The sequence below is a fragment of the Rhinopithecus bieti genome, unplaced genomic scaffold (assembly GCF_001698545.2).
Source record: "Rhinopithecus bieti isolate Rb0 unplaced genomic scaffold, ASM169854v2 scaffold_23236, whole genome shotgun sequence".
NCBI classification, from domain to species: domain Eukaryota; kingdom Metazoa; phylum Chordata; class Mammalia; order Primates; family Cercopithecidae; genus Rhinopithecus; species Rhinopithecus bieti.
Window position 1 is genome coordinate 4064186 of NW_016811820.1, and position 25301 is coordinate 4089486.

The 25301-nt window shown below is 45.8% G+C and overlaps 1 protein-coding gene across 2 annotated transcripts in view; it reads left to right on the plus strand.

Annotated features, from left to right (window-relative positions):
- Window positions 1-25301, plus strand: part of GALNT17 (polypeptide N-acetylgalactosaminyltransferase 17) — a 635334-nt gene that overhangs the window by 466913 nt on the left and 143120 nt on the right. For both annotated transcript variants that reach the window (XM_017895202.1, XM_017895203.1), the window contains one exon: window positions 14416-14533. In XM_017895202.1, the coding sequence (XP_017750691.1) occupies window positions 14416-14533 (118 nt within the window). The remainder of the gene's footprint in view (window positions 1-14415; window positions 14534-25301) is intronic.

The following is a 25301-nucleotide window of genomic DNA, read 5'->3' on the forward strand; positions in this document are numbered from 1 at the left end:
TTTTTTTTTTTTTTTTTTTTTTTGGTAGAGATAGGGTCTCTCTATGTTGCCCCCTGGCTGGTCTCGAACTCCTGGCCTCAAGCAGTCCTTCTACCTCAGCCTCCCAAAGCTCTGGGATTACAAGTGTGAACCACCACATCTGGTCTCAATTACTTTCTTTGCATTTTGTTTTATCCCATAGTGCCTGCATTGATATAGGATATCCTAAAACATTCTCAGAAAACTTCTCTACCATGCAGAAATCTCAATATTCGAATTTCTTTCTTTTCGGAACACTGTTGGTGTTGCTAGCCTGATGCTGTTCTCAAATGTACATCCTAAGGTTTTTATCAAAGTTGTTCTTGCGTCAGCCCTGGAAGTTGAAGAGGGATTATTGCCCTCCTTTTGATGAAAAGGAGGCTGATCAGTCTTTCAAGTCTTTCTCTTCACCTGAGTCCCCATTCATTCTTTCAGAGTTACCTTCCTAGCTGGGTGCAGTGGCTCATGTCTGTGGTCCAGATTTTGAGAGGCTGAGACAGGCGATCACCTGAGGTCAGGAGTTCAAGACCAGCCTGGCCAACATGGTGAAACCCTGTCTCTAGTAAAAAAATACAAAAATTAACTGGGCCTGGTGGCATGTGCCTGTGAGCCCAAATACTCAGGAGGCTAAGGCAGGAGAATCTCTTGAACCTGGGAAATGAAGGTTGCAGCGGACTGAGATCACGCCACTGCACTCCAGCCTGGTGACAGAGTGAGACTCTGTCTCAAAAAAAAAAAGAAAGAAAGAAAGAAAGAAAGAAATGGCCGGGTGTGGTGGCTCACACCTGTAATACCAGCACTTTGGGAGGCCAAGGCAGGCGGATCACTTGAGGTCAGGAGATCGAGACCATCCTGGCTAACATGGTGGAACCCCGTCTCTACTAAAAGTAACAAAAATTAGACGAGCGTGGTGGCAGGCGCCTGTAATCTCAGCCACTCAGGAGGCCAAGGCAGGAGAATGGCTTGAACCCAGGAGGCAGAGGTTGCAGTGAGCCGAGATCACGCCACTGCACTCCAGCCTGGGCCACAGAGCAAGTCTCAAAAACAAAACAAAACAAAACAAAAACATAGTCACCTTTCTGCCAGTCTCTCCCAGTCCATAGAGACTGTACTCTCCTCCACGGCTTCATCTTCTAGCACAGAGGTTGGTGAAATTTTTCTCTGATGGACTGGATAGTTAATATTTTAGGCAAAATCAAGGCTATTTTGTGGATAAGTATAAACAAAGTGCAAAACCTGATTTCTACAAATATTTTATTGACAAAATCCAAAATGTAACGTTAATGAGTCTGGGTTTTTTTTTTTTTTTTTTTTTGTAGTCTGGGTCGACTAATGAGAACATTCGAATTTTTGTGTGGACAGGTGACACATCGCTTTGTTTAGATTCAAAGTTAGTGTTCCCGTCATCATCAAATCAATTATAAGTGTTCATCTGTTAAAAAAAAAAATCCTTAAATCTCTGGCCAGACAAAAATAGGCAGTGTAGTTTGCTGCTGATGCCTGTTCTAGACCTTTCTCTTTTTCTTTTCCCCAAACATTCACTCAACCATGTCTCATCTCACAAGATAGCTCACCAGACACTTTAAAATATATATACACAGTATATATAAAGTATCGGTGGCTGACAACGGCTTAATGTGTTACCACTTCTTAAGAAGCATAGTGCATTTACAAAAACACTCTTCCAGGCTTATTTGCAAATCAGTTTCTCAAAGCTTCAAGGAAATATGATTACCAAAAAGTAAAAGTATTTTCCAGAGAAAATTGCTTAAAGGGAATATCTTACTAGGGAGTTTCGTGGGTCTTTGTTTTAATAAAACAAGCCCAGACAGAAATCAGTCAGCCAAGGAAATGCGTTTTGAGACTGGCAACTTCAATCCCCACTGGCATTTTTTTCTGCATCTGTGAAAAATCACACCCCAGAGAGATGAACGCTTCCTTTATCCTACAAAAGGAAACGCTCTTAATTCCTTGACAGTTCACTTTCCAATCTGAAGGAAGTTGCCGTTTCAGCATGAATTATCTTTTCAGCAACAAAGGTGAAAGTGCTACTTCCTCTTAAAGGCAAAGCACTGGCCTTTGGGTCCTGTTTTCTTGTGAGATTATTTGTGAGCTGGATGCAGTGTCTGATTGTTTTAAAAAATGGCCAACTTGTCCTTTTGGTATTTATATGTATAGCAGAGGCAATTGGAACTCTGGGCATTAAATTACCGTACTGTGCCAGTTGAGAATTCTATTCAAGCCAGCCAACTCCTTCCTCAAAATTATATTTTTAGTGTTTAGCAGCTGCAAGTTCCCAGAAATCTTCGAAGTGGGATCACTTATTTCACCCAGTGCAAGAACTCTTAGCTGCTGCCATTGTGAGATGATCTAGTCTGGGAGGTAGTTGGGTACCTGGGAGGGGTGAGAGATCAGAGGCCCCCTGGGTTGCCCCTAACTCTGCACTTATTTGCGTATGTTTCCCCTTGGTCAGGTTACTGAACCTCTGAGCCCCAGTTGGAAAACAGGGCTAATAATATCTACCAAATAGAGCTGCTTTGAGGATTAGAAGTAATCATGAACCAACCAGGCACAGTGACTCACAGCTTTAATCCCAGCATTCTGAGAGGCCATGGTGTAAGGATCGCTTGAGGCCAGGAGTCAGAGACCAGCCTGGGCAACAGAGTGGGACCCTGTTTCTACCAAAAGAAAAAAATTAGCAGGACATGGTGGTGCGTGCCTATAGTCCCACCTATTTGAGAAGCTGAGGTGGGAGGATTGCTTGAGCTGGGAGATCGAGGCTGCAGTGAGCCGAGATTGTACTACTGCATTCCAGCCTGGAGTGCAGGTTTTCTTTTTCTGGCTTATGTATTAAAAATAAATACATTTTAAACATTAAAATTAAAAAAGAAATAATCAGCCAGGTGCGATGGCTCACGCCTATAATCCCAGCCCTTTGAGAGGCTGCAGCAGGCAAATCACGAGGTCAGGAGTTCGAGACCAGCCTGGCCAAGATGTTGAAACCTCATCTCTACTAAAAATACAAAAAATTTGCTGGACATAGTGGCAGGTGCCTGTAATCCCAGCTACTAGGGAGGCTGAGGCAGGAGAATTGCTTGAATCCGGGAGGCAGAGGTTGCAGTCAGCTGAGATCATGCCACTGCAGTCCAGCCCAGGGGACAGAGTGAGAGTCCATCTCGGAATAAAAAAAAAAGAAAAGAAAAAATAAATAATCACAGATTGTCCTAAGGTAGCACCAGATGCATTGAGATGCCCAATAAAGGGTGCTGTCGGCCTGAGTGATATGCTCCTATCTTTTCTCCTCCTCCTTCCCTGCCTGGTCTTTTGGTCACTGTGGCTTACTGTTATCCCTCCAAAACAGGATCCATTTGCCTGGTGAGTAACAAGCAACTCCCCAGGAGAACACAGGCTTTGATCAATAGGGGACTGATCACTTGTCACAAGGAAGGAGAGCATGGGGAGTATCCTCCAAAGCAGTGTCTCCCACAGGAAAGCAACAGGAGGGTTTTATGGGGTGATGGAGAGGGGAGAGGGTGTGTCACTACATGCAGAGGAGGGTTCCCGGTGGCGCAGGCACAGGGAGCCATCATGCCATCATGCCAGCACCCAGGTTGCATGTGATGGTAACAGAGCTGTAGTTCTGTTTAGCACTGTCATGAGAAAGTTCACTTGAGTTCATCTATAAATCACTGGGGGATCTGTCAGGAGCTGGTTTTAACCAACTAGGTGACCATATAGGGTTTAGGAAGAGACAGGCTTCAGGAGAGGAGGCTGTAAAACAGGCTGATTGCTCAAATTGAGTAAATTCCTACGATCCCTGGAGACCCTGCCGGTTTGCTTACAATAATGGTGCCTGTGCCAGTGATATAGACTGGATGTGTGATATAATTACAAAAGGGTAATATCCGCATGAGCATTTATTCTCATGTATTAGGAAATGGTATAAAAGAATTCACCATTGCTGATATTATAACAAAATGCACTGAAATTAGTGAATTTCTTTTTGTTTTGTTTTGTTTTGAGACGGAGTCTCGCTCTGTTGCCCAGGCTGGAGTGCAGTGGCATGATCCCGGCTCACTGCAATCTCCGCCTCCCAGGTTCAAGCGATTCTCATGCCTCAGCCTCCTGACTGGCTGGGACGATAGGCATGCACCACCATGCCCGGCTAATTTTTGTATTTTTAGCAGACATGGGGTTTCGCCACGTTGCCCGAGCTGGTCTCGAACTCCTGACCTCAGGTGATCTGCCCACCTCAGCCTCCCAAAGTGCTGGGATTATAGGCATGAGCCACCGCACCCAGCCTGAAATTAGTGAATTTGCATTAAGCAACCTACTGATTGCCAAAGAAGTTGGCAGTACTACCAAAATACTCAGTACTGATTACACCTTGAGGGTTGGATTTGCAGACATTCATTTCATACCAGGACAACTCCAGGGGTGAGGATGAGTGTTTTACACACGGGGCTTTGGAATGTGGAAGTGCTTAGCAAACAGCTGAAGCAGAGCTAAGACCAAAGGAAACGGCAGCTGTTTGAGTCTGAGGTCAGAGAAAAGCAGCAAGTCCCAGCAGACCAGTGGGAGTCAGGAAATAGACAATAGAGTCAGCCCCTGATCCCTGGGTCAGGGACCATCATCATGGTAGAATTTGGAGACATGGCTGCCAGAGAACAGAGACCAGCAGGTGGCTGGGGTCTAAGAGAATGTCAAGAGGTGATAGGTGTCGGGGAAAAGCAAGGGTAAGACATGACAACACCAGGACTTGTGCCCAACAGGTGACTGAGATGGCCAGCCATGTGGTGACAAGCAGGCATCCAAGTGGGAGAATGTCACCAAACAGGGGAATGATGGGTGGGTGGAAGACATTGGTCCAAAGGGGCTGCCTTCTAGTGCATTCTGGAGATAGACACTCCCCTAATTTACAGGCTATGGATTAGCAGATTTTCTGTTTTGTTTTTTGTCTTTTTTTTTTTTTTTGAGATGGGGTCTCGCTCTGTCACCCAAGCTGGAGTGCAGTGGTGTGATCATAGCACACTACAGCCTCCAACTCCCAGGCTCAAGTGATCCTCCAGCCTCAGCCTCCCAAGTAGCTGGGAATATAGGTGTGCACCACCATGCCTGGTTATTTTTTTAAAAAATTATTTTTGGTAGAAACACATGGTCTCACTATGCTGCCCAGTCTGTTTTCAAGCTCCTGGACTCAAGCAGTCCCCTAGCCCGGACCTCCCAAAGTGCTAGGATTACAGGTGTGCACCACTGCACCTGGCTCACAGTCTCTGGTTTCTAGCTCCTTCTTTTCTCTCCACCACTGGAGCCTGCTCTTCCCATACCTACAGCCTCAATCATTGACGTACAATGCAGGGACACAAGGCTTCAACTAGAAATCATTATTATTACATTGTAATATATAATGAAATAATTCTACAACTCACCATCATGTAGAATCAGTGGGAGTCCTGAGCTTATTTTCCTGCAACTAGACAGTCCCTTCTGGGGGTGATGGGAGACAGTGACAGATCATCAGTCATTAGATTCTCATAAGGAGCTTGCAACCTAGATCCCTCGTATGCACAGTTCACAGTAGGGTTTGCACAACTATGAGAATCTAATGCCACTGCTGATCTGACAGGAGGTGGAGCTCAGGCGGTCATGCAAGTGATAGGAAACCTCATCTGTCAGTACAGATGAAGCTTTACTCACTTGCCTGCTGCTCACTTCCTGATGGGCCACTTGGTTCCTAACAGATCACGAACTGGTGCTGGTCCATGGTCCAGTGCCTGGGGGTTGAGGACCCCTGGTGTAGAGTAGCCAGGCCAAAGGATTTATCAGGTTGATGGCTGGAAAGGAATTGAGAGAGGCAGAGATGCCAAGGAAGAACTTGTACTTAATTCAGAAGGGAATAGTGAGCCATTGAAGGATGTAGAGGAGGGGAAGCATCTAGAATTCAGATGAGCCCTTTGTCACCTATGAAAAGAAAACACAATGAGCTCGAGAAAGCTGTATATGTCTTGGTGCCAATCTCTGGGGCCGCCACCCTCTCCTCACTGTCTATTCCTTTGCTTTTCTGTCATTCAGTGGAAACTGTTGTGTGTGTTGCATGTATTTCTGTAACAGCAACAATAAGTGATTATTTTTAATTTCTGTTCTTCTCTTCTGTAATGGAGCTATTAGGCTTTGGCAGATCCCTTAATATGATTGTCATTTTTGAATGATTTTAAATTGAAATGTTGGTACTCATGGTCGTAATCGCCGTTGAGTTTGAAGGATGAGGCTGGAGACTCATGTTCTCAGGTCTCATCAGGCCCCAGGTGGTATCAACTACAGCTTCCGTGGCTGGGCCGGTGGTGGGGACGCCTTGGAGGGGAAGCGAGGGCCGTGCTTTGCTCCTGATTGTCAGGATGAAGTGGCTAACCTGCCACTCACGAGGCAGGTGCCAGATGGGATGGGCGGTAGCTTTCTGTTGGAGGACTGCCCCTCCCCAGTCAGAGGACAAGGACAGCCCCTCGTTTATCAGTCCAGGCAGGTAGCTCCAGAATACAAAGAAGGTGCCCACTGAGCTCACCAGCAGCACTGGCTGGCCTGCCCATGAGCAGATTTGTCTTTTCTTTTTTTTCTTCTTAAAATTTTTGAGACAGGGTCTCACTCCGTCACCCAGGCTGGAGTACAGTGGTGCGATAATAGCTCATTGCAGCCTCAACCTCCCAGGTTCAAGACATCATCCCAACTTAGGCTCCCAAGTAGCTAGGACTATAGACGCATGCCACCACACCTGACTCATTTTTTATTTTTCGTAGAGACAGGGTCTCCCTGTGTTGCCCAGGCTGGCCTCAAACTCCTAAGCTCAAGCAAGCCTCCCACCTTGGCCTCTTAAAGTGCTGGGATTACAGGTGTGAGCCACCATACCTGGCTAATTTTTTATTTTGTGTAGTGACAGGGATTTTTGTAATTTTTGCTTTGTTGCCCGAGGTGATCTCAAACTCCTGAACTTAAGCCATCCTCCTGTCTCAGCCTTCCAAAGTATTAAGATTACAGGCATGGGCCACCCTGCCAGGGTGATATGTCCTTTCATTATTTAATGTCCTCCACAGTGATCACCAGTTAGACATTAGCCACCTGGCAGGGGTCTTGCCAGCTCCTAGCACTATAGGGAAGGCTTGGTGTTTGCAGAACAGTGGCTTTCTGCTTCTGCTTCCAGGGAGGGTCACCTGCTGGGGCCAGTCCCAGCCTCTCCTTTCCAGCCTCTGTCAGGCTCTGTAAGCAGATTTTGGTTGTGATGGGCAATTTTCTTTTTTTTTTTTTTTTTTTTTTTGAGATGGAGTCTCACTCTGTCACCCAGGCTGGAGCATATTGGCATGATCTCTGCTCACTGCAACCTCCTCCTCCCAGATTCAAGTGATTTTCCTGCCTCAGCCTCCCAAGTAGCTGGGATTACAGGTGCCTGCCACCACGCCTGGCTCATTTTTGTATTTTCAGTAGAGATGGGGTTTCACCATGTTGGCCAGGCTGGCCTCGAAGTCCTGACCTCAAGTATTCTGCATACCTCAGCCTCCCAAAGTGCTGGAATTACAGGCATGAGCCAATGCACCCAGCCAGTTAGGACAATTTTCCTGTGACACCAGCAGCGACCATTGTCACACATTCATTCCACATCCCTACTGCACTGGGCTTACCTCCTGCCCCTTCATGTGTAAGTTCTGATAGCGCCTGCTTGGGACACAGGTGGAGGTTTGGTTTCCCACGGCCTCCTAGGCACCTCTGGGCTGCTGACCTACCCTGTTCTGGTTTCAACGAAGACATACCAAATGGAGACCTCGCCACTTTGTTGTGAGAAACCCCAGGACTCTGATAGAGAACCCTGTCACATGTGCTGAGCAGAGCTGTTTCCACCAGGGAGGGGACTTAGGGCAAGTCATGCTGTGAAGCTTTCTCTCCTTACCACCCACAGCCACAGATACCATCCAGATAAAACCCAGTTACATTAAAATATCAGGCTGGGCTGGGCGTGGTGGCTCACGCCTGTAATCCCAGCACTTTGAGGGGTCGAAGCAGGTGGATCACTTGAGGTCAGGAGTTCGAGACCAGCCTGGCCAACATGATGCAACCCTGTCTCTACTAAAAATACAAAAATTAGCCAGGCATGGTGGTGGGTGCCTTTAATCCCAGCTACTTGGGAGGCTGAGGCAGGAGAATTGCTTGAACCCAGGAGGCAGAGGTTGCAGTGAGCTGAGATGGCGTCACTGCACCTTAGTCTAAGCAACAGGACGAGACTCCATCTCAAGGAAAAAAAAAATCAGGCCGCTTGACAGGGAAAGATGTTACCCAAAGGGTAACTGAGAGGGATCTGGAAGAGTAGGAAGACTGTCTGCTCCCCTCCTCAGTGAAGGTGATGTGATGAGCTTCTAATCCCTCTGTCTCCTCCCCTCTTTCCTCTCTCCTTTCCTCTCCCCTTCTCTCCTCTCTTCTCCTTCCTGTCTCTGGCACTTCATCCTGCTCCCCCTCCTCCATATTTCATCCCTCCCTCCCACTCCTAGTTAGAACACACTCCTCTGATATCCAGTTGGTTCCTGAAGCATCATGGCGCTCTTCCCTACCAGGAGTCCTCCCCTAGATCTGTTCTGCACATTCGTTCACTCAGCAGTATTTGGTGAGTGCTCTAGCTGCTGGAAATACCATGAAAAATGACAGGCATAACTTTTCTGCTGTCAGGGAGATACCTGAACATCCAGTGGGGTAGAAGGCTCCATAGGCACAGCACGGTCCCGCAGGTGCAAACACAAATCTCTGAGTTCCGTCTCTGGACCCAGCCATTGGTTCTGGACCAGACCCAAGAAGCTGCATTTTTTTGGTTCTTTTCTTTTTTTCCTTTTTTTTTTTTTTTTTTTGTTTATTTGTTTGTTTGAAACAGAGTCTTGCTCTTCCCCCAGGATGGAGTGCAGTGGTGCGATAAGCTCACTGCAACCTCCGCCTCCTGGGTTCAAACGATTCTCCTGCTTCAGTCTCCCGAGTAGCTAGGATTACAGGTACATGCCACTAGGCCTGGTTAGTGTGTGTGTGTGTGTGTGTGTGTGTGTGTGTGTGTTTTGTTTGTTTGTTGTTGTTGTAGAGATGAGGGTTTTGCCATGTTGGCCAGGCTGGTCTTGAACTCCTGACCTCAGGTGATCTGCCCACCTTGACCTCCCAAAGTGCTGGGATTACAGGCACAAGCCACTGCACCTGGCCAGAAGCTGCATTTTCTAAGGAGTTATTGGGTTGATGCTGGTATAGTCGGCCCCTAGACTGAACTCTGGGAAACAAGTTTTCCGCACGCAGGGCAATGCCCAAAGCCACTGCTTTGGGAGAGTTTGTGGCCTGAGCACTTTCTGTGGTTTTAACTGCGCTGTTTGCCTCTGAGAGATTAGAAAGCAGAATCTGAGAGCAGGGTCTTCACTACACACTCTTGTCAATGCTGGATGCTTTCAGACTCCAAGCAGAGGCTTTTGGGGAGATTTTTTATAACTTACCAGAATTTCTTGATGTGCTCACAAATGCTGTCTAGAAAATGGAGCTAACACAAGGACATCTCCCTGTCCTCTACTTCTGTGCTGATGCCAGCATACCTAGGTACCTGTGTCTTGGGTAGACTCTGACTCCAGCTCTTCCAGAAGGAATCTTGCCTGCAACCTTCCTCTTGTGGCTGCGAGATAAACCTTTTTTTTTTTTTTTTTTCCTGCTCTGGATCGTAAGTAGGAGGGGTTAGCGTAGGTCATCATCACCATTTGGGTGCAAAGAACAGAAACGTATCTAACACGGTTTATGTGGAGAAGGACCAATTGCAAAGACACAAAGGACCCTCCTATAACTTAGGGGCAGAGAGCAGAGTCAGGGCTCTCAGCAGATGGAAAGCCAGGGTTCCCGGGTAGCCAGTCACCCCCACACCCATGTAGTCTCCATTGTCCATGTGCCTCCTCCTGCTCAATCATCCATGTGCATGGAGCCCCTCAGGAACTGCCCACAATGGCAGCCTGAGCCCTGAACACGTATAAGTCTATTGAGTTCTAGCTCCTAGAGCTGTCTTCATTTCCAAAGCCACCCCTTCAGGAGAAACCTAATTCCAAGCTTCAGAGGAAACATAATTTGACCAGGCTTGGGATCAGTGCTCATTTTCTGGTTCAGTTAGCTGAGGCCAGGGAATGGATTCATTCAGTGCTTTTCCAGACTAAAGGTCAGGCTGCTTCTCTAAAAGGGGCTAAGAGCTGGGAGGAAATGGTGGACATTAGAAGCCATGTTTTTCCCTGGCATAGTCCAGGGTGGCCCTGCTACACTAGCAGAAGCAAGGTCCTGTTTGCATAAGTGTGATTGGCTTGAGATTTCTGTAAGAACACAGAAGGCACCTCCCAGTAAGAAGGTGAAGGCACATTACTTATTGAGCTCCTGCTGTGTGCACTGGGCCCATTGCAGGTTTTCTCTTGTTTAATCCACACAACAATACCCTGTAGAAGTTTTTGTTTGTTTGCTTTTTTGAGATGGAGTCTCGCTCTGTCGCCCAGGCTGGAGTGCAGTGGCACGATCTTGGCTTACTGAAACCTCCACCTCCCAAGTTCAAGTGATTCTCCTGCCTCAGCCTCCTGAGTAGCAGGGATCACAGGTGCACACCACCATGCCCAGCTAATTTTTGTATCTTTAGTGAAGACAGGGTTTCACCATGTTGGTCAGGCTGGTCTCAAACTCCTGACCTTGTGATTCGCCCACTTCAGCCTCCCAAAGTCCTGGGGTTATAGGCATGAGCCACCGCGCCGGCCCCCTGTAAAGATTTAACTGGGATCTAGAGTGCTCCATTGACTTATGCAATTATAGTCTTCAGCGGCAGCACCAGCGTTCAACTCTACACATTTCATGCTGGTGCCACCACTGAAGGTGAATGAAGAGGCTCATCCACTGCTGCCTCACCACGTGGGTACCTAGTGGCTTTTTGTGGAACCAGAAGCCCGGATGCAAAGGTCAAACTCAAGTTAGAAGTCAGAACCGGCCGATGAGGGTCTCAGACTACAGTCCGCACTTCCACTCCAAAGAATTCCACCTAATAGCTTCCTGGCGGCCCCAGTGGTGTTTCAATGGACCTCCTGCGTGAGGTGTCTCTTTTGCCCAGGGAAGCATCATAACGGTGTTTCTGGCCTTTGGCAGTGTGGGCATTTACCAGTTCCTCCAGGAAGCCTTTTCCAAGGCGTGCAGTTAAGCAAAAGGGCTAAAACCAAGGGCTTTGAAGCCAGGCAGATGCTGAGCTCTATTCTGTGACTCAGGTCACCTAATCTCCGTGTGCCTCAGTTGTTCAATGAGGATGGTTCTGCCTCCTTCAGTAGGTTGTGGCTCTGCATACATGAGATGTGCATGGAAAGCACTTTGTACCTTGTGCTTGAGACAGGAAATTGCTCAATAAATAGTTGCAATAACAATAATAATAATTATATTATTATTATATTCACTCTTAGTTGCTTGGATGACAGAAGTATCTCTTCTGTTTTCCCACGTTCTACAGCACGAGCAAAATGCCGTAGACATCTTTATCTCCATGTATGCCCAATGCTTAGCTCCAAATTACAAGTGAGAACGTGCAGTCTTTGGTTTTCTGTTCCTGAGTTAATTTGCTTAGGATAGTGGTCTCCAGCTGCATCTGGGATCTAGAGTACATCCAGCTATAGAAAAGGGCATGATTTGGTAAATGCTGAGAAAATATTTACTCAATGAATGTGTTATATAAGGGTTCCTATAAAGTCTGGAAACAGAGGCAAAAAGATATAATAAATTATCTATTGATACTATGCTACAATGCGCAATGTAATACAATACTTAATATTTATCAGTATGGTTTTTCTCATTTGCAACACATGGTCCCATACATCATACAACATTGCAAAGAACGTGGTAGAATAATACAGCATTCCCGTCAATCCCTGCACATATATACATGTGTTGTATTGTCTCACATGATTGATTAACTGATTTTTGAGACGAAGTCTCACTCTGTTGCCCAGGCTGGAGTGCAGTGGCGCCATGTCAGCTCACTGCAACCTCCGCCTCCCAGGTTCAAGCAATTCTTCTGCCTCAGCCTCCCGAGCAGCTGGGACTACAGGCATGCACCACAACGCCTGGCTAATTCTTGTATTTTTAGTAGAGACGGGGTTTCACCATATTGACCAGGGTGGTCTCGATCTCCTGACCCTGTGACCCGCCTGCCTCAGCCTCCCAAGGTGCTGGGATTACCACTGCGTGCAGCTCTCACATGATTTTTTAAGAATTTTGGATACAAGAGGTACATGTGTAGATTTGATACATGGGTGTATTGAGTGATGCTGAAGTTTGGGGGTCTGTTGATCCTATCACCTAAATTGTGAACAGAGTACCCAATACGTAATTTTTCAACTCTCCCCTCTCCCTCCCTACCTGCTTTTGGAGTTCCTGTCTATTGTTACCATCTTTAAGCCCGTGTGTACCCAATGTTTCACTCTCACTTACAAGTGAGAACATATGGTATTTGATTTTCTGTTCCTGCATTAATTTGCTTGTTAGCCTGGCCAGAAGCTGCATTTTCTAAGGAGTTGCTGGGTTGATGCTGATGAAGTTGATCCCTGGACTGAAATCTGGAAAACAAACTTTTCCGCACTAGTGTTGAACACCTGTGTCCGTGCTGCAGCAAAGGGCACAATGCTGTTCCTTTTTCCTGGCTGTATAGTATTCCATTTTCTGCATCCAGTCCACCATTGATGAGCACCTGGGTTGATTTCATGATTTTGCTATTGTGAATATTACTGCAATGAACATGGGGATACAGGTGTCTTTTTGGTAGAAGGATTTATTTTCCTTTGAGTGTATACCCATTAATGGGATTGCTTGGTTGGATGGGAGTTCTACTTTCAGTTCTTTGAGAAATGTCCAAACTGCTTTCCACAGGGGCTAAACTATTTTACACTGCCAGCCACAGTGTATAAGTGTTTCCTTTTCTCCACAACCTTACCAACATCTGGTGGTTTTTTGTTTGGTTTGTTTTTGTTTTTTTTACTTTTCCTTTTTTTTTTTTTTTTTTTTTAATGAGACAGAGTTTCACTTTGTCATCCAGGCTGGAGTGCAGTGGTGCGATCTTGGCTCACTGCAAGCTCCACTTCCCAGGTTCACGCCATTCTCCTGCCTCAGCCTCCCGAGTAGCTGCGACTACAGGCGCCTGCCACCGCGCCCGGCTAATTTTTTTGTATTTTTAGTAGAGACAAGGTTTCACCGTGTGAGCCAGGATGGTCTCGATCTCCTGACCTCGTGATCCGCCCGCCTCGGCCTCCCAAACTGCTGGGATTACAGGCGTGAGCCACTACGCCCGGCCTTTTTTACTTTTTAATAATAGTTGTTCTGACAGGTTGCCTCACATGATTCTTGTCTCTAATTTTCAATAGGTCAACTTGTGCCTTTAGCCTTCCCCAGAAGAAACAACCAAGGGGATGAATTTATATAAAAATAAAATAATCCTTTGTCCCGACTTTATGGTTACTCTACAGATGCTCTCTCTGTCTGTCCTGCTGAGACCTCCTCTCTGCGGGCTGCGGTGGTCTCCTTGCCATTTCTGATGGATGCCTCTAGGCACTAGTATGTGTTTCCTCCCTGAGTCTTCACCCTTTTCTAAAGACCCCACCCTGGTCCACGTTCTCCCACCATAACATGGAGGTTGGAGCCCTTGTTTGCAATCTCCTTCTCTCCGGTTTTCCGTTGCACTCCTAGCTTGCTCATTCTCTTTTTCCTGGGGTGGGGAGTGATGCATCTTGCTTCTCACCTCCAAGCTTCTTTGAGACTGCACAAGGATCCCCATCCTATCACTCAGCTGTCAACAGAGTGCGGCAGGGACCACTTCCTATGTGTGCAGACGCCATGGGATACATGAGACCAGCCCTTACACCATCTACGAGTGAGCCACATTATCCCTAGATGCTTCTGAAGCTAAGGCTCGGTGACTCAAGCCTGTAATCCCAGCACTCTGGGAGGCTGAGGTGGGCGGATCACCTGAGGTCGGGAGTTCGAGACCAGCCTAAGCAATATGGAGAAACCCCATCTCTACTAAAAGTACAAAATTAGCCGGGTAAGGTGGCGCATGCCTGTAATCCCAGCTACTCAGGAAATTGAGGCAGGAGAGTCGCTTGAACCCGGGAGGCGGAGGTTGCCGTGAGCCAAGATCGTACCACTGCACTCCAGCCTGGGCAACAAGAGCAAACTCTGACTTAAAAAAAAAAAAAAAAAAAGACAACCTTACAGAGAGAGGAGGTGTGGGAATTGAGGGAAGTGACTTGATTTGCTAGACTGGAACCCAGTACATGCTAGGACGGTACCAATGGAAGGGCTTCTGGTGCTGACACCTCAATGAGCTTCCTTTCTTTCTCCCTCCCGCAGGACCCCAGCCATGATAGGCTGTTCATTTGTGGTCAACAGGAAGTTCTTCGGTGAAATCGGTCTTCTGGATCCTGGCATGGATGTGTACGGAGGAGAAAATATTGAACTAGGAATCAAGGTTTGTGACATGGTGTCCCTTCCTCTTGGTGTGTCCACGTTTGTGAGCAGAGCGGCTTGATCATCTGTGGGGTATATTTAAAGCTTCTTACAGCTGATGAATGACAGATTCGTTTACTCCGCCCTGTCCCTGGGAGATGCATGAGCTGCACTGTCACCCCTCCTTAGGTAGGGAAACCTAGGCTTTCCCCTCTCTAAAACTTGGCTGATAGATTTCATGCCTTGGCAACCCACACTGGGCATTAGCTGGAGAGGGTGGTTCCCACTGCCATTCAGTTTTGTTCTCTTCTTAAATTTTTCTTAAATGATCTCCTTAAATTAATATTTTCAGGCCAGGCACAGTGGCTTATGCCTGTAATCCCAACACTTTAGGAGGCCACGGTGGTAGGATCACTTAAGGCCAGGCATTCAAGCTAAGCCTGGGCAGCAGAGCAAGACCCTGTCTCTACAAAAAATAAAAAATTAGCCAAGCGTGGTTGTGCATGTCTGTGTCCCAGCTACTCTGGAGAGTGAGGTAGGAGGATGGCTTGAGCCCAGGAGTTCGAGGCTGCAGTGAGCTATGATGGCACCACTGCACTCCAGCCTGGGCAACAGAGCAAGACAGACCCCGTCTCTCTAACAAAGGCATTTGTGGTTTAGTTTTTACACCCGCAGATTTAGTTTTAACAGCTTTATTGAGATGTTATTGACATATACAGATTTTGGTGGCTCACACCTGTAATCCCAGTGACTTGGGAAGCCGAGTCAGGAGGATCACATGAGCCCAGGAGTTCAAATCAGGCTGGGCAAAATACCAAGACACTGTCTCTACAAAAAATAAAAAATTAGCTCACACGTATAATCCCAGTGACTTGGGAAACCAAGTCAGGAGGGTCACTTGAGCCCAGGATTTCAAAACCAGCCTGGGTGACATAACAAAACCACCAACTCTACAAAAGATAAAAAATTAGCCAGGTGTGGTTGTGTGAACCTGTAATCCTAGCTACTCAGGAGGCTGAAGCAAGAGGATCGCTTGAGCCCAGGAGTTCAAGGCTTCAGTGAGCCATGATTATGCCATTGCACTCCAGCCCAGGTGACAGAGCAAGACTCTGTCTCATACAAAAACAACAACAACAACAACAACAACAACCAAAACAAAACAAAAAAACTACATGTTTAAGGTATACAGGTGAGGTGAGGTTTGGATATACATATACATTGTGAAACGAGCACCAAAATCACACTAATTGACACATCCATTACCTCCATCTAATTACCACTGTGTGTGGGGGCTGGTGAGAAGATCTAATTTAAGATCTATCCTCGTAGGAAATTAAAAGTCTACAATACTGTATCATTAACTGTGGCCACCATGCTGTACATTAGATCTCCAGAAATGATTCATTTTGTTTTGCAGTGACCTGGCAGGAAAGGTCTGAGTGTGAGGCTCTGCAGGCTTGGTGGTGATGGTGGGAACTGCTTAGCAGGCAGCACTGTGTGGCTGTCTCTGATCCCTGAAGCAAGGAGGGGGCTCCTGGGTTCTTCCCCAACAGCACAGTCCTGTCCACCAACGCCCCTGTACCACCAGACTGTGGGATCACATACATTCTGTCTTCACTCCCTATTTTTTGTTTTTTATTTATTTATTTGAGATGAAATCTCGCTTTGTTGTCCAGGCTGGAGTGCAGTGGCATGATCTCGGCTCACCACAGCCTCCATCTCCCAGATTCAAGTGATTCTCCTGCCTCAGCCTCCCAAGTAGCTGGGATTACAGGCACGTGCCACTGCACCTGGCTATTTTTTATATTTTTAGTAGAAATGGGATTTCACCATGTTGGCCAGACTGGTCTTGAACTCCTGACCTCAGGTGATCTTCCCGCCTCGACCCCCCAAAATGCTGGGATTACAGGCATGAGCCCCCATGCCTGGCCTTTATTTAATTTAATTAATTAATTAATTAATTAGGCCAGGCGCGGTGGCTCAAGCCTGTAATCCCAGCACTTTGGGAGGCCGAGACGGGCGGATCACGAGGTCAGGAGATCGAGACCATTCTGGCTAACACGGTGAAACCCCGCCTCTACCAAAAAAATACAAAAAACTAGCCGGATGTGGTGGCGGGTGCCTGTAGTCCCAGCTACTTGGGAGGCTGAGGCAGGAGAATGGCGTGAACCCGGGAGGCGGAGCTTGCAGTTAGCTGAGCTCTGGCCACTGCACTCCAGTCTGGGCGACAGAGCAAGACTCCGTCTCAAAAAAAAAAAATTAATTAATTTTTTGAGAAGGAGTCTTGCTTTGTCACCCAGGCTGGAGTGTAGTGACACAATCTCGGCTCACTGCAAGCTCCACCTCCCGGGTTCACGCCAGTCTCCTGCCTCAGCCTCCCGAGCAGCTGGGACTACGGGCGCCCGCCACCACACCTGGCTAATTTTGTTTTTGTATTTTTAGTAGAGACGGGGTTTCACCGTGGCAGCCAGGATGGTCTCAATCTCCTGACCTTATGAGCCACCCCACTTGGCCTCCCAAAGTGCTTGGATTACAAGCTTGAGCCACTACGCCTGGTCTATTTTATTTTTTATTTTTCTTCTTTTAACTTTGGTTTTAGGTTCAGGGGTTCATGTGCAGGTTTATTATATAGGTGAATTGTGTATTACCTGTATTGGTAATTGACACCTCAATGAGCGCAGATTGGTGCACAGATTATTACCCAGGTAATAAGCATAGTACCTGATAGGTAGTTGTTTGATCCTCACCCTCCTCCCACCCTCTGCGCTCAAGAAGGCCCCAGTGTCTATGGTTTCCTTCTTTGTGACGATATGTGCTTAATGTTCAGCTCCCACTTATAAGTGAAAACACGCGGTATTTGGTTGGATGTTCCTGCGTTAATTCGATTAGGATAATGGCCTCCAGCTCCATCCATGATGTCCTTCTTCTTACAGCTGTGCAGTATTCCATTGCATACATGTACAACACTCTCTTTACCCAGTCTGCCATTGATGGGCATTTAAGTTGATTCCATGTCTTTGCTATTGTTAATAGTGCTGCAATGAACATACGTGTGCAGGTGTCTTTATGGTAGAATGATTTGTATTCTTTTGGTTCTATAACCAGTAGTAAATGAGATTACTGGGTCAAATGGTAATTCTGTTTGAAGTTCTTTCAGCCATTGTGGAAAGCAGTTTGGGGATTCCTCACTCCTTGTTGATGGGCTGGAATGAACGGTCTCTGCAGAGCCCAGTCTGCCCCCAGGCAATTTCTCCCTGGCTTTGTCTCCTCCATGACAATTCAGCTCCCCTGCCACCCAGGGTAGGTCTTTATTAAAGTGTCACTTGCCTCAGGGTCATAGATGTCACCATAGAGTGCAATTACTTGCCTCTTAACTTTCCATAAACCACATCATCCTGTGGGCTGCAAGCTGATCTTGACATAAACCTTGGTTTTCTGCCAGTTCTTAAAGTGGGATTGGGTGCTGTTGGTTGCAGAAAGGCAAAGGCCTGGGTTCTGAGTCTACACAGAATTCTCTGGTTCTCATGTTTCCAATCAGCCTTCACCTCACCTGGGGACTTGTTAGAAGTGAAAATTCTTGGGCCCCATCCCAGACCTACTGAACCAGAAACTCCGGAGTGGCAGGGAGTCCAGCTCCCTGTGTTTACCAAGCCCTCCCACCCCACCAGGTAACAGTTATGTGCCCTTGTTGGTCCACCTCTAGGTTTAGCCAACTTCCTGGCACATGCATGGCCTTTTAGTAGAAAGGAGCCTAAGGGAGAATCCACCTCTTTCTAGTCCCTTCTCCAGGTATCCCTCCATGACCACACTGGCCCAAAGTGAGTCCTTTCTTCTTACTCCAGCCTACACAGCCAGAGCCCTGTAGGCACCAGCATCTACTACCTTTTTAACTTCATGTACAGGTGCCTCCACCAGGTGACTACAGGGTTCCTGATGACAGAGCTCCCTTTTTCAAATGGAATAATATACACAAGGCGCTTCAGAGACAATACTACTTCTCCTTTCATTTTGTGCTATTTTGTACTGCTTAGAGCTCAAATGAGTTGCGTAATAAATGCATTCTTAAGAAATCCATCCCCACCACCTGAATAAAGAAGCAGGGCTTTATGTAAATATGTATATGTGCATATATATAATTTTCATGTCGTGTATACACATACATTTACATATACAAGCTTACCTACAAGTAATGACCCAAAACCCTATGCTTTCATTCAATGGAAAAATTTTCATGTGAGAACACTATTTTCTTGATTTTTTTTTTTAACCAAGAAATGGGTCAATCTGTGATCTTTCTAACGATCTTTGAAATTTTTTGTTACTTTTTAATTTCATCCTCAGTAAGTAAAGATCTGTCACAAGAACACAAGAATAGAAAGTCTTACTGTGAACAAAAATAGCAGTTGACTCTAGGGCTCTGGCCTGCATGAAAGGCAGCTTGCCTGTGACCAAAACAATAAATACAGAAAAGGACGTTTAAAAAAGCCAGAATTGAGAAAATAAATGAGATTGAAATTGAAAGGTTTCATCTTGCTCTGAGTAATAGTAATCAGAAACTATTAACAAAGCGTATTATAGTAATGCGTCTAAATGTTAAGAGAGAAAAAAAATTCTCCAAGGACAGAAGAAAAGATAGGTTACTTTTAAATGACGTAAAGTCTTTCTCCAATATATCAGTCCGTTTACGAAGAAAAGGCATTCTCTTCTTCTGTTCTCTTACATAAAAACATGGCACCCAAGATTGTTGCATCTTGCTGGGAAGTTCTTTCTAAAGGAAGACAAAGGAGACACACTTTCAGATCCCCAGACTACCAAAGGATGTCTTGCCTTTATCATGAATCCCATGGACTGAATAAAACGCAGAATTCCTGTGTGGGTGCATTGGATTGTTAAAACATTTGTGAGAATGATTTATTTATTTTGGGTATATATCCAGTAATGGGATTGCTGAGTTGAATGGTAGTTCTAAGTTTTGTGAGAAATCTCTACACTGCTTTCCACAGTGGCTAAAGTAATTTACATTCCCACCAGCAGTGTACAAGTGTTCCTGTTCTCTGTAGCCTTGCCAACATCTGTTGTTTTTTAACTTTGTGTGTGTGTGTGTGTGTGTGTGTATGTGTGTGTGTGTGTGTGTTGTTTTTTTTTTTTTTGAGACAGAGTCTTGCTGTGTTGCCCAGGCTGGAGTGCAGTGGCGCGATCTCAGCTCGCTGCAACCTCTGCCTCCCAGGTTCAAGTGATTCTCCTGCCTCAGCCTCCCGAGTAGCTGGGACTATAGGCGCGCACCAGACCCAGCTAATTTTTGTATTTTTAGTAGAGACAGGATTTCCCCGTCTTGCCCAGGCTGGTCTCGAACTTCTGACCTTAAGTGATCAGCCTGCCTCAGTCTCCTGAAGTGCTGGGACTACAGGCATGAGCCACAGCTCACGGTCTTGAATTTTTAATAATAGCCATTCTACCAAAAAGACATCTGCATTCATATGTTCATCACAGTGATACTCGCAATGGCAAAGACATAGAATCATCCAGGTGGCTGTCAACAGTGGATTGGATAAAGAAAATATGGTACACAGACACCATAAAATACTATGTAACCGTAAAAAAGATTGAAACCATGTCCTTTGCAGCAGCATGGATACAGTGAAAGGCCATTATTCTAAGTGAATTAATGCAATAACAGAAAACCAAATACCACATGTTCTCACTTATACATGGGAACTAAACATTGGGTACCCATGGACATAAAGACGGGAACAACAGACACCAGAGACTACTAGAGTGGGGAGACAGACAGCGGCCACAGGCTGAAAAACTACCTATTGGGTACTATGTTCAGTGCCTGGGTGATGGGATCAGTCGTTCCCCCAAAGCTCAGCATCACACACTACACCCATGTGAGAAACTTGCCCGTGTATCCTCTGAATCTAAAACAAAAGTTGAAGTTTAAAAAATTAATATGGGGCTGGGCACGGTGGCTCATGCCTGTAATCCCAGCACTTTGGGAGGCCGAGGCAGGTGGATCAGGAGGTCAGGAGATAGAGACCATCCTGGCTAACACGGTGAAACCCCTTCTCTACCAAAAAAGACAACAAAAGTTAGCCGGGCGTGGTGGCGGGCGCCTGTAGTCCCAGCTACTCGGGAGGCTGAGGAAGGAGAATGGCAGGGACTCGGGAGGCAGAGCTTGCAGTGAGCCGAAATCGCGCCACTGTACTCCAGCCTGGGCGACCAAGCAAGACACCGTCTCAAAAAAAAAAAAAAAAAAAGCCCAAGTTTATCTGTGATACAGTTCAAAGCAAAGTTCCTGGTCTTGCCCAAGTACAGAGTGAGCCTTGAGATTTCACAAACTGGTCTTTCATGGAGGGGTATATGTGATTGATGGCCAACAGTTCAACTGAATATTTCTGATTATAATGGAAACTTGGTGAGTGCCTTCTGTAGCCCAGCAGGCATTTCCACTGGGGCTACCACAGTCAATACATGGAGTCTCTATCTCCATGAAATTTATAGTCAGACGGAAATACTGTTCATTAAACAAATAATTAGCACTGTGATGAGTGTGAAAAGACAAGATAGAGCAACGCTATGGGAAAATGTAGTAAGGGAATGAATATAGCCTAATCTAGGGAGTTGGGAGGAACCTCCCTACAGAAATGCTATTTAAGAATTTTAAAATGAGTTTAATGTAGATAAGTAAAGAAGGAGGTGTGCAAGGAAGAATATTCTAGACAGAGAGAAAAACATCTGCAAAGATTTGGATTTCTGAGACACACACACACACACATGCGTGCACATATGCAAAATTTTGACACCAATAAGCCATCATGGAGGAAAGGATGTAAGAGGGTTTGAGGATGCTCAAGTAAGATAACCTTCTTGCCTACTCCAGCCCAGCCCCAGGGCCTTTTCATGGTTCAGCCCCTGCAGGGGTCTTTTTGCTGGGTTCCCTGTCACTCCATAACAGTCACCAGGAAAGGAATCAGACTGTAAGTCCGTGTTGGCTTAGATGAGTCATGATGAGTGATGGGCAAAGAACAAGTGTATTTTAATTCGCACTCAGGGTAAACATAACATTCTTAAAAAGCAGAGTTGCACCCAGATGCCTTAATTGCTGGTTGCATAGCTCAAGATGTCTCTGAGCCATTCCATTTCTCTGAGGAGTTGGGATGCCCCTTTCAGGACTCAGATGGGAGCACAGTTAGAACTCCTGCCATCTTGTCTAGGTCTGTCCATTCAAGCTCAAGGCAGTGAAGACCTGGGGGGTCGTTCACAGACTCGGGGTTTCATAGTCTCTGAGCCAACTGAGATCACATCAGCAGTGGGTTTGAAGGCTTTCCTCTTTCGGAGGGGTTGTTTACAATTATTTATTTATTTATTTATTTATTTATTTATTTATTTTGAGATGGAGTTTCGCTCTTGTTGCCCAGGCTGGAGTGCAGTGGCGCAATCTTGGCTCGCTGCAACCTCCACCTCCTGGGTTCAAGCAATTCTCCTGCCTCAGCCTCCCAGCTGGCTGGGATTACAGGCGCACACCACCACGCCTGGCTAATGTTTTGTGTTTAGTGGAGACAGGGTTTCACCATGTTGGTCAGGCTGGTCTGGAACTCCTGACCTCAGATGATCCACCCACCTCGGCCTCCCAAAGCATTGGGATTACAGGCGTGAGTCATCATGCCAGGCCTACAATTTTTATATACATAGACAAGTTCTCACTGTCACTGAAGCTGGAGTGCAGTGACAAAAATTATAGCTCACTACAGCCTCCAACTCCTAGAATCAGGTGATCCTCCTGTCTCATCCTCCCAGGTAGCTGGGACTGCAGGTGCACACCACTACAACGAGATGATTTTGTTTTTTTTTTTTTTTTTGGTTCTTTTGTTGAGATGGGGTCTCACTATGTTGCCCAGGCTGATGTCAAACTCCTGACCTCAAGGGACTGCCCTAACTCAGCCTCTCAACATGCTGGGACCACAGCGGTTAGGCACTGTGCCTGGCCTTGTATAGAAATTATGAGCCTTCTGGAATGGCCAAAGCCCCAGGAACCTGAATGAAAATGGCATTTCCTACTCCCACGGGTCTCTTGGCCCTGTCTCTTGTTCTTAGTTTTGCTTCCCTCTTGTCTGTAGCTAGCTCTGGCAAGGCCTTCTGCCTGCCCTCCTGATCCCCGCCCTAGCCGCTTCTCTATGGTTTTAAGGACCCACCATCTAGCATCCACGTTAACCAAGATAGATTTCCCCCTGCCTTCTCTGAGACCTCTGGCATCAGGAACCCTGATTCCCCAAGCCTCCTGTGGCCTGTGTTGTCCATTTGGAACTCTCGAGCTCAAGTTTGCTACATCCATTGAATTATGTAATTTGCATAACAGTCCATCCCAGAGAGGACCAGACCATCAGTCCATTTTCATTTTCATACTTTTAAGATTGCATGAGTCTTTGGTTCTCTCCCTGTTGGCATTGGTCAAGGTTGGGTCCAAGGCCTGGTCTGAAGGTCATCTTTGGCTATATGAATACCTTCGTAGGGCAGAGCCCAAGTTTATCTGTGATACAGTTCAAAGCAAAGTTCCTGGTCTTGCCCAAGTATAGAGTGAGCCTTGAGATTTCACAAACTGGTCTTTCATGGAGGGGCATATATGATTGATGGCCAACAGTTCAACTGAATACTTCTGATTATAATGGAAACTTAGTGAGTGCCTTCTGTAGCCCAGCAGGCATTTCCACTGGGGCTACCACAGTCAATACATGGAGTCTCTATCTCCATGAAATTTATAGTCAAACAGAAATGCTGTTCATTAAACAAATAGCACTGTGATGAGTGTGAAAAGACAAGATAGAGCAACGCTATGGGAAAATATAGTAAGGGAATATAGCCTAGTCTAGGGAGTTGGGAGGAACCTCCCTACGGAAATGCTATTTAAGAATTTTAAAATGAGTTTAATGTAGATAAGCAAAGAAGGAGGTGTGCAAGGAAGAATATTGTAGACAGAAAGAAAAACATCTGCAAAGATTTGGAATTCTGAGAGATAAATGTGTCCTGAGAACCTTGGGAGTTCAGGATGGCTAGAGCAGAGAAAGGGGGAGGAAAATGTCTTAGATTCAGCAACAACAATCAAGGTGGGGCCCAGATTGTGAGGACTGATAAGCAGAAAGTTAGCTTTTTCTTAAGGATCACTGTGGACATTTTAGATAGGTAGGTTAGGTAGATAAATAGGTAGGTATGTGGGAAGAGGGGGGAGAGAGAGAGAGATGATAGATACATAGATAGATTAGAGAGAGAGAGATGGATGGATGAATGGATAGATGGATGATAGAGATAGATGATAGATTAATGATATAGTAGATAATAGAGATATAGATGATAGAGATGATGGATAGAAAGATAGATATAATGATAGAGGGATAGAATGATGATAGATTAGATTAAACATATAGATAGGTATGGAAAGATTGATAATGATAGATTAGATTGATAATAGAGATAGATAGATGGATAGATGATATAGATAGATGAGATATAGATTAGATACATAGAGGTGATTGATTAGATGATTGATGAATAGCTAGATATAGATAGAGATGACAGACTGATTATATAGACAGATAAATAGATGATAGTTTAATAGATTATATAGATGATAGATTAGATAAATGGATGATAGATGTAGATGATAGATGAATAGATAGAAGATAGATATAGATGATAGATTAGATGATATATAAATAGATGATAGATAAATTGATAGATGATAGATGGATGAGTGATAGATGATAGATAGATAGATAGATAGATAGATAGATAGATAGATAGATAGATAGATGAGACATAGATAGTCTCAAGTACCCATTACTTACCACCCTTGAGGGTGGTAAAGAAGTAAGAGGATTAGACTTTTCTGTTTACTAAAAAGATAACTATGACAGCCGTGTGGAAAATGGATGATAAAGCTGGGTACACTCAGGAAAAGCTGGTGAGGAGGGGCTTGACCTATATGGTTGTGACAGTGGGAGAGGAATGGACAAATTCAGGAAGTAGAAGAGGTAAGACCTGGAGATTGAGTATATGCAGGGGATGAAGAGAAGTGGGAGTCCAAGCTGAGCAGGTGGGGAATAGTGGTGCTGTTCTCTAAGGAGCACTGTTGGAGGAGGTTTTGGAGAAGGTGGAAAGATTATATGATAAATCTCATGTTTCTGAGACACCCCAGGCCAGCCTGGAGGCATTTGCATGTGTGGGGATTAAGCAAGGAGGGAGCACTAAGCCTGAGATAGACTTGGATGTACCGGTGCCCTTTAGGAGGTGTGATAGACAGAGCATGGTTATATTAATCTGTTCTTACACTGCTTTAAAGACATACCTGAGACTGGGTAATTTATAAACAAAAGAGAGTTTATTGACTCACAGTTCCACATAACTGGGGAGGCCTCAGGAAACTTACAATCATAGTGGAAGGGGAAGGGGAATCAAGGCATGTTTTAGATGGTGGCAGGAGAGAGACCAAGCAAGGGAGGAAGTGCTAAACACTTTTATGTTTTGTTTTGTTTTGTTTTGTTTTGTTTGAGACATAGTCTCTTGCCCTGTCACCCAGGCTGGAGTGCAGTGGCTCAGTCTCAGCTCACTATAACCTCCGTCTCCTGGGCTCAAGTGATTCTCATGCCTCAGCCTCCCAAGTGACTGGGATTACAGACGTGCACTACCATGCTCAGCTAATTTTTGTATTTTTAGTAGAGATGGGGTTTCACCATGATAGCCAGGCTGGTCTTGAACTCCTGGCCTCATGTGATCCACCCGCCTTGGCCTCCCAA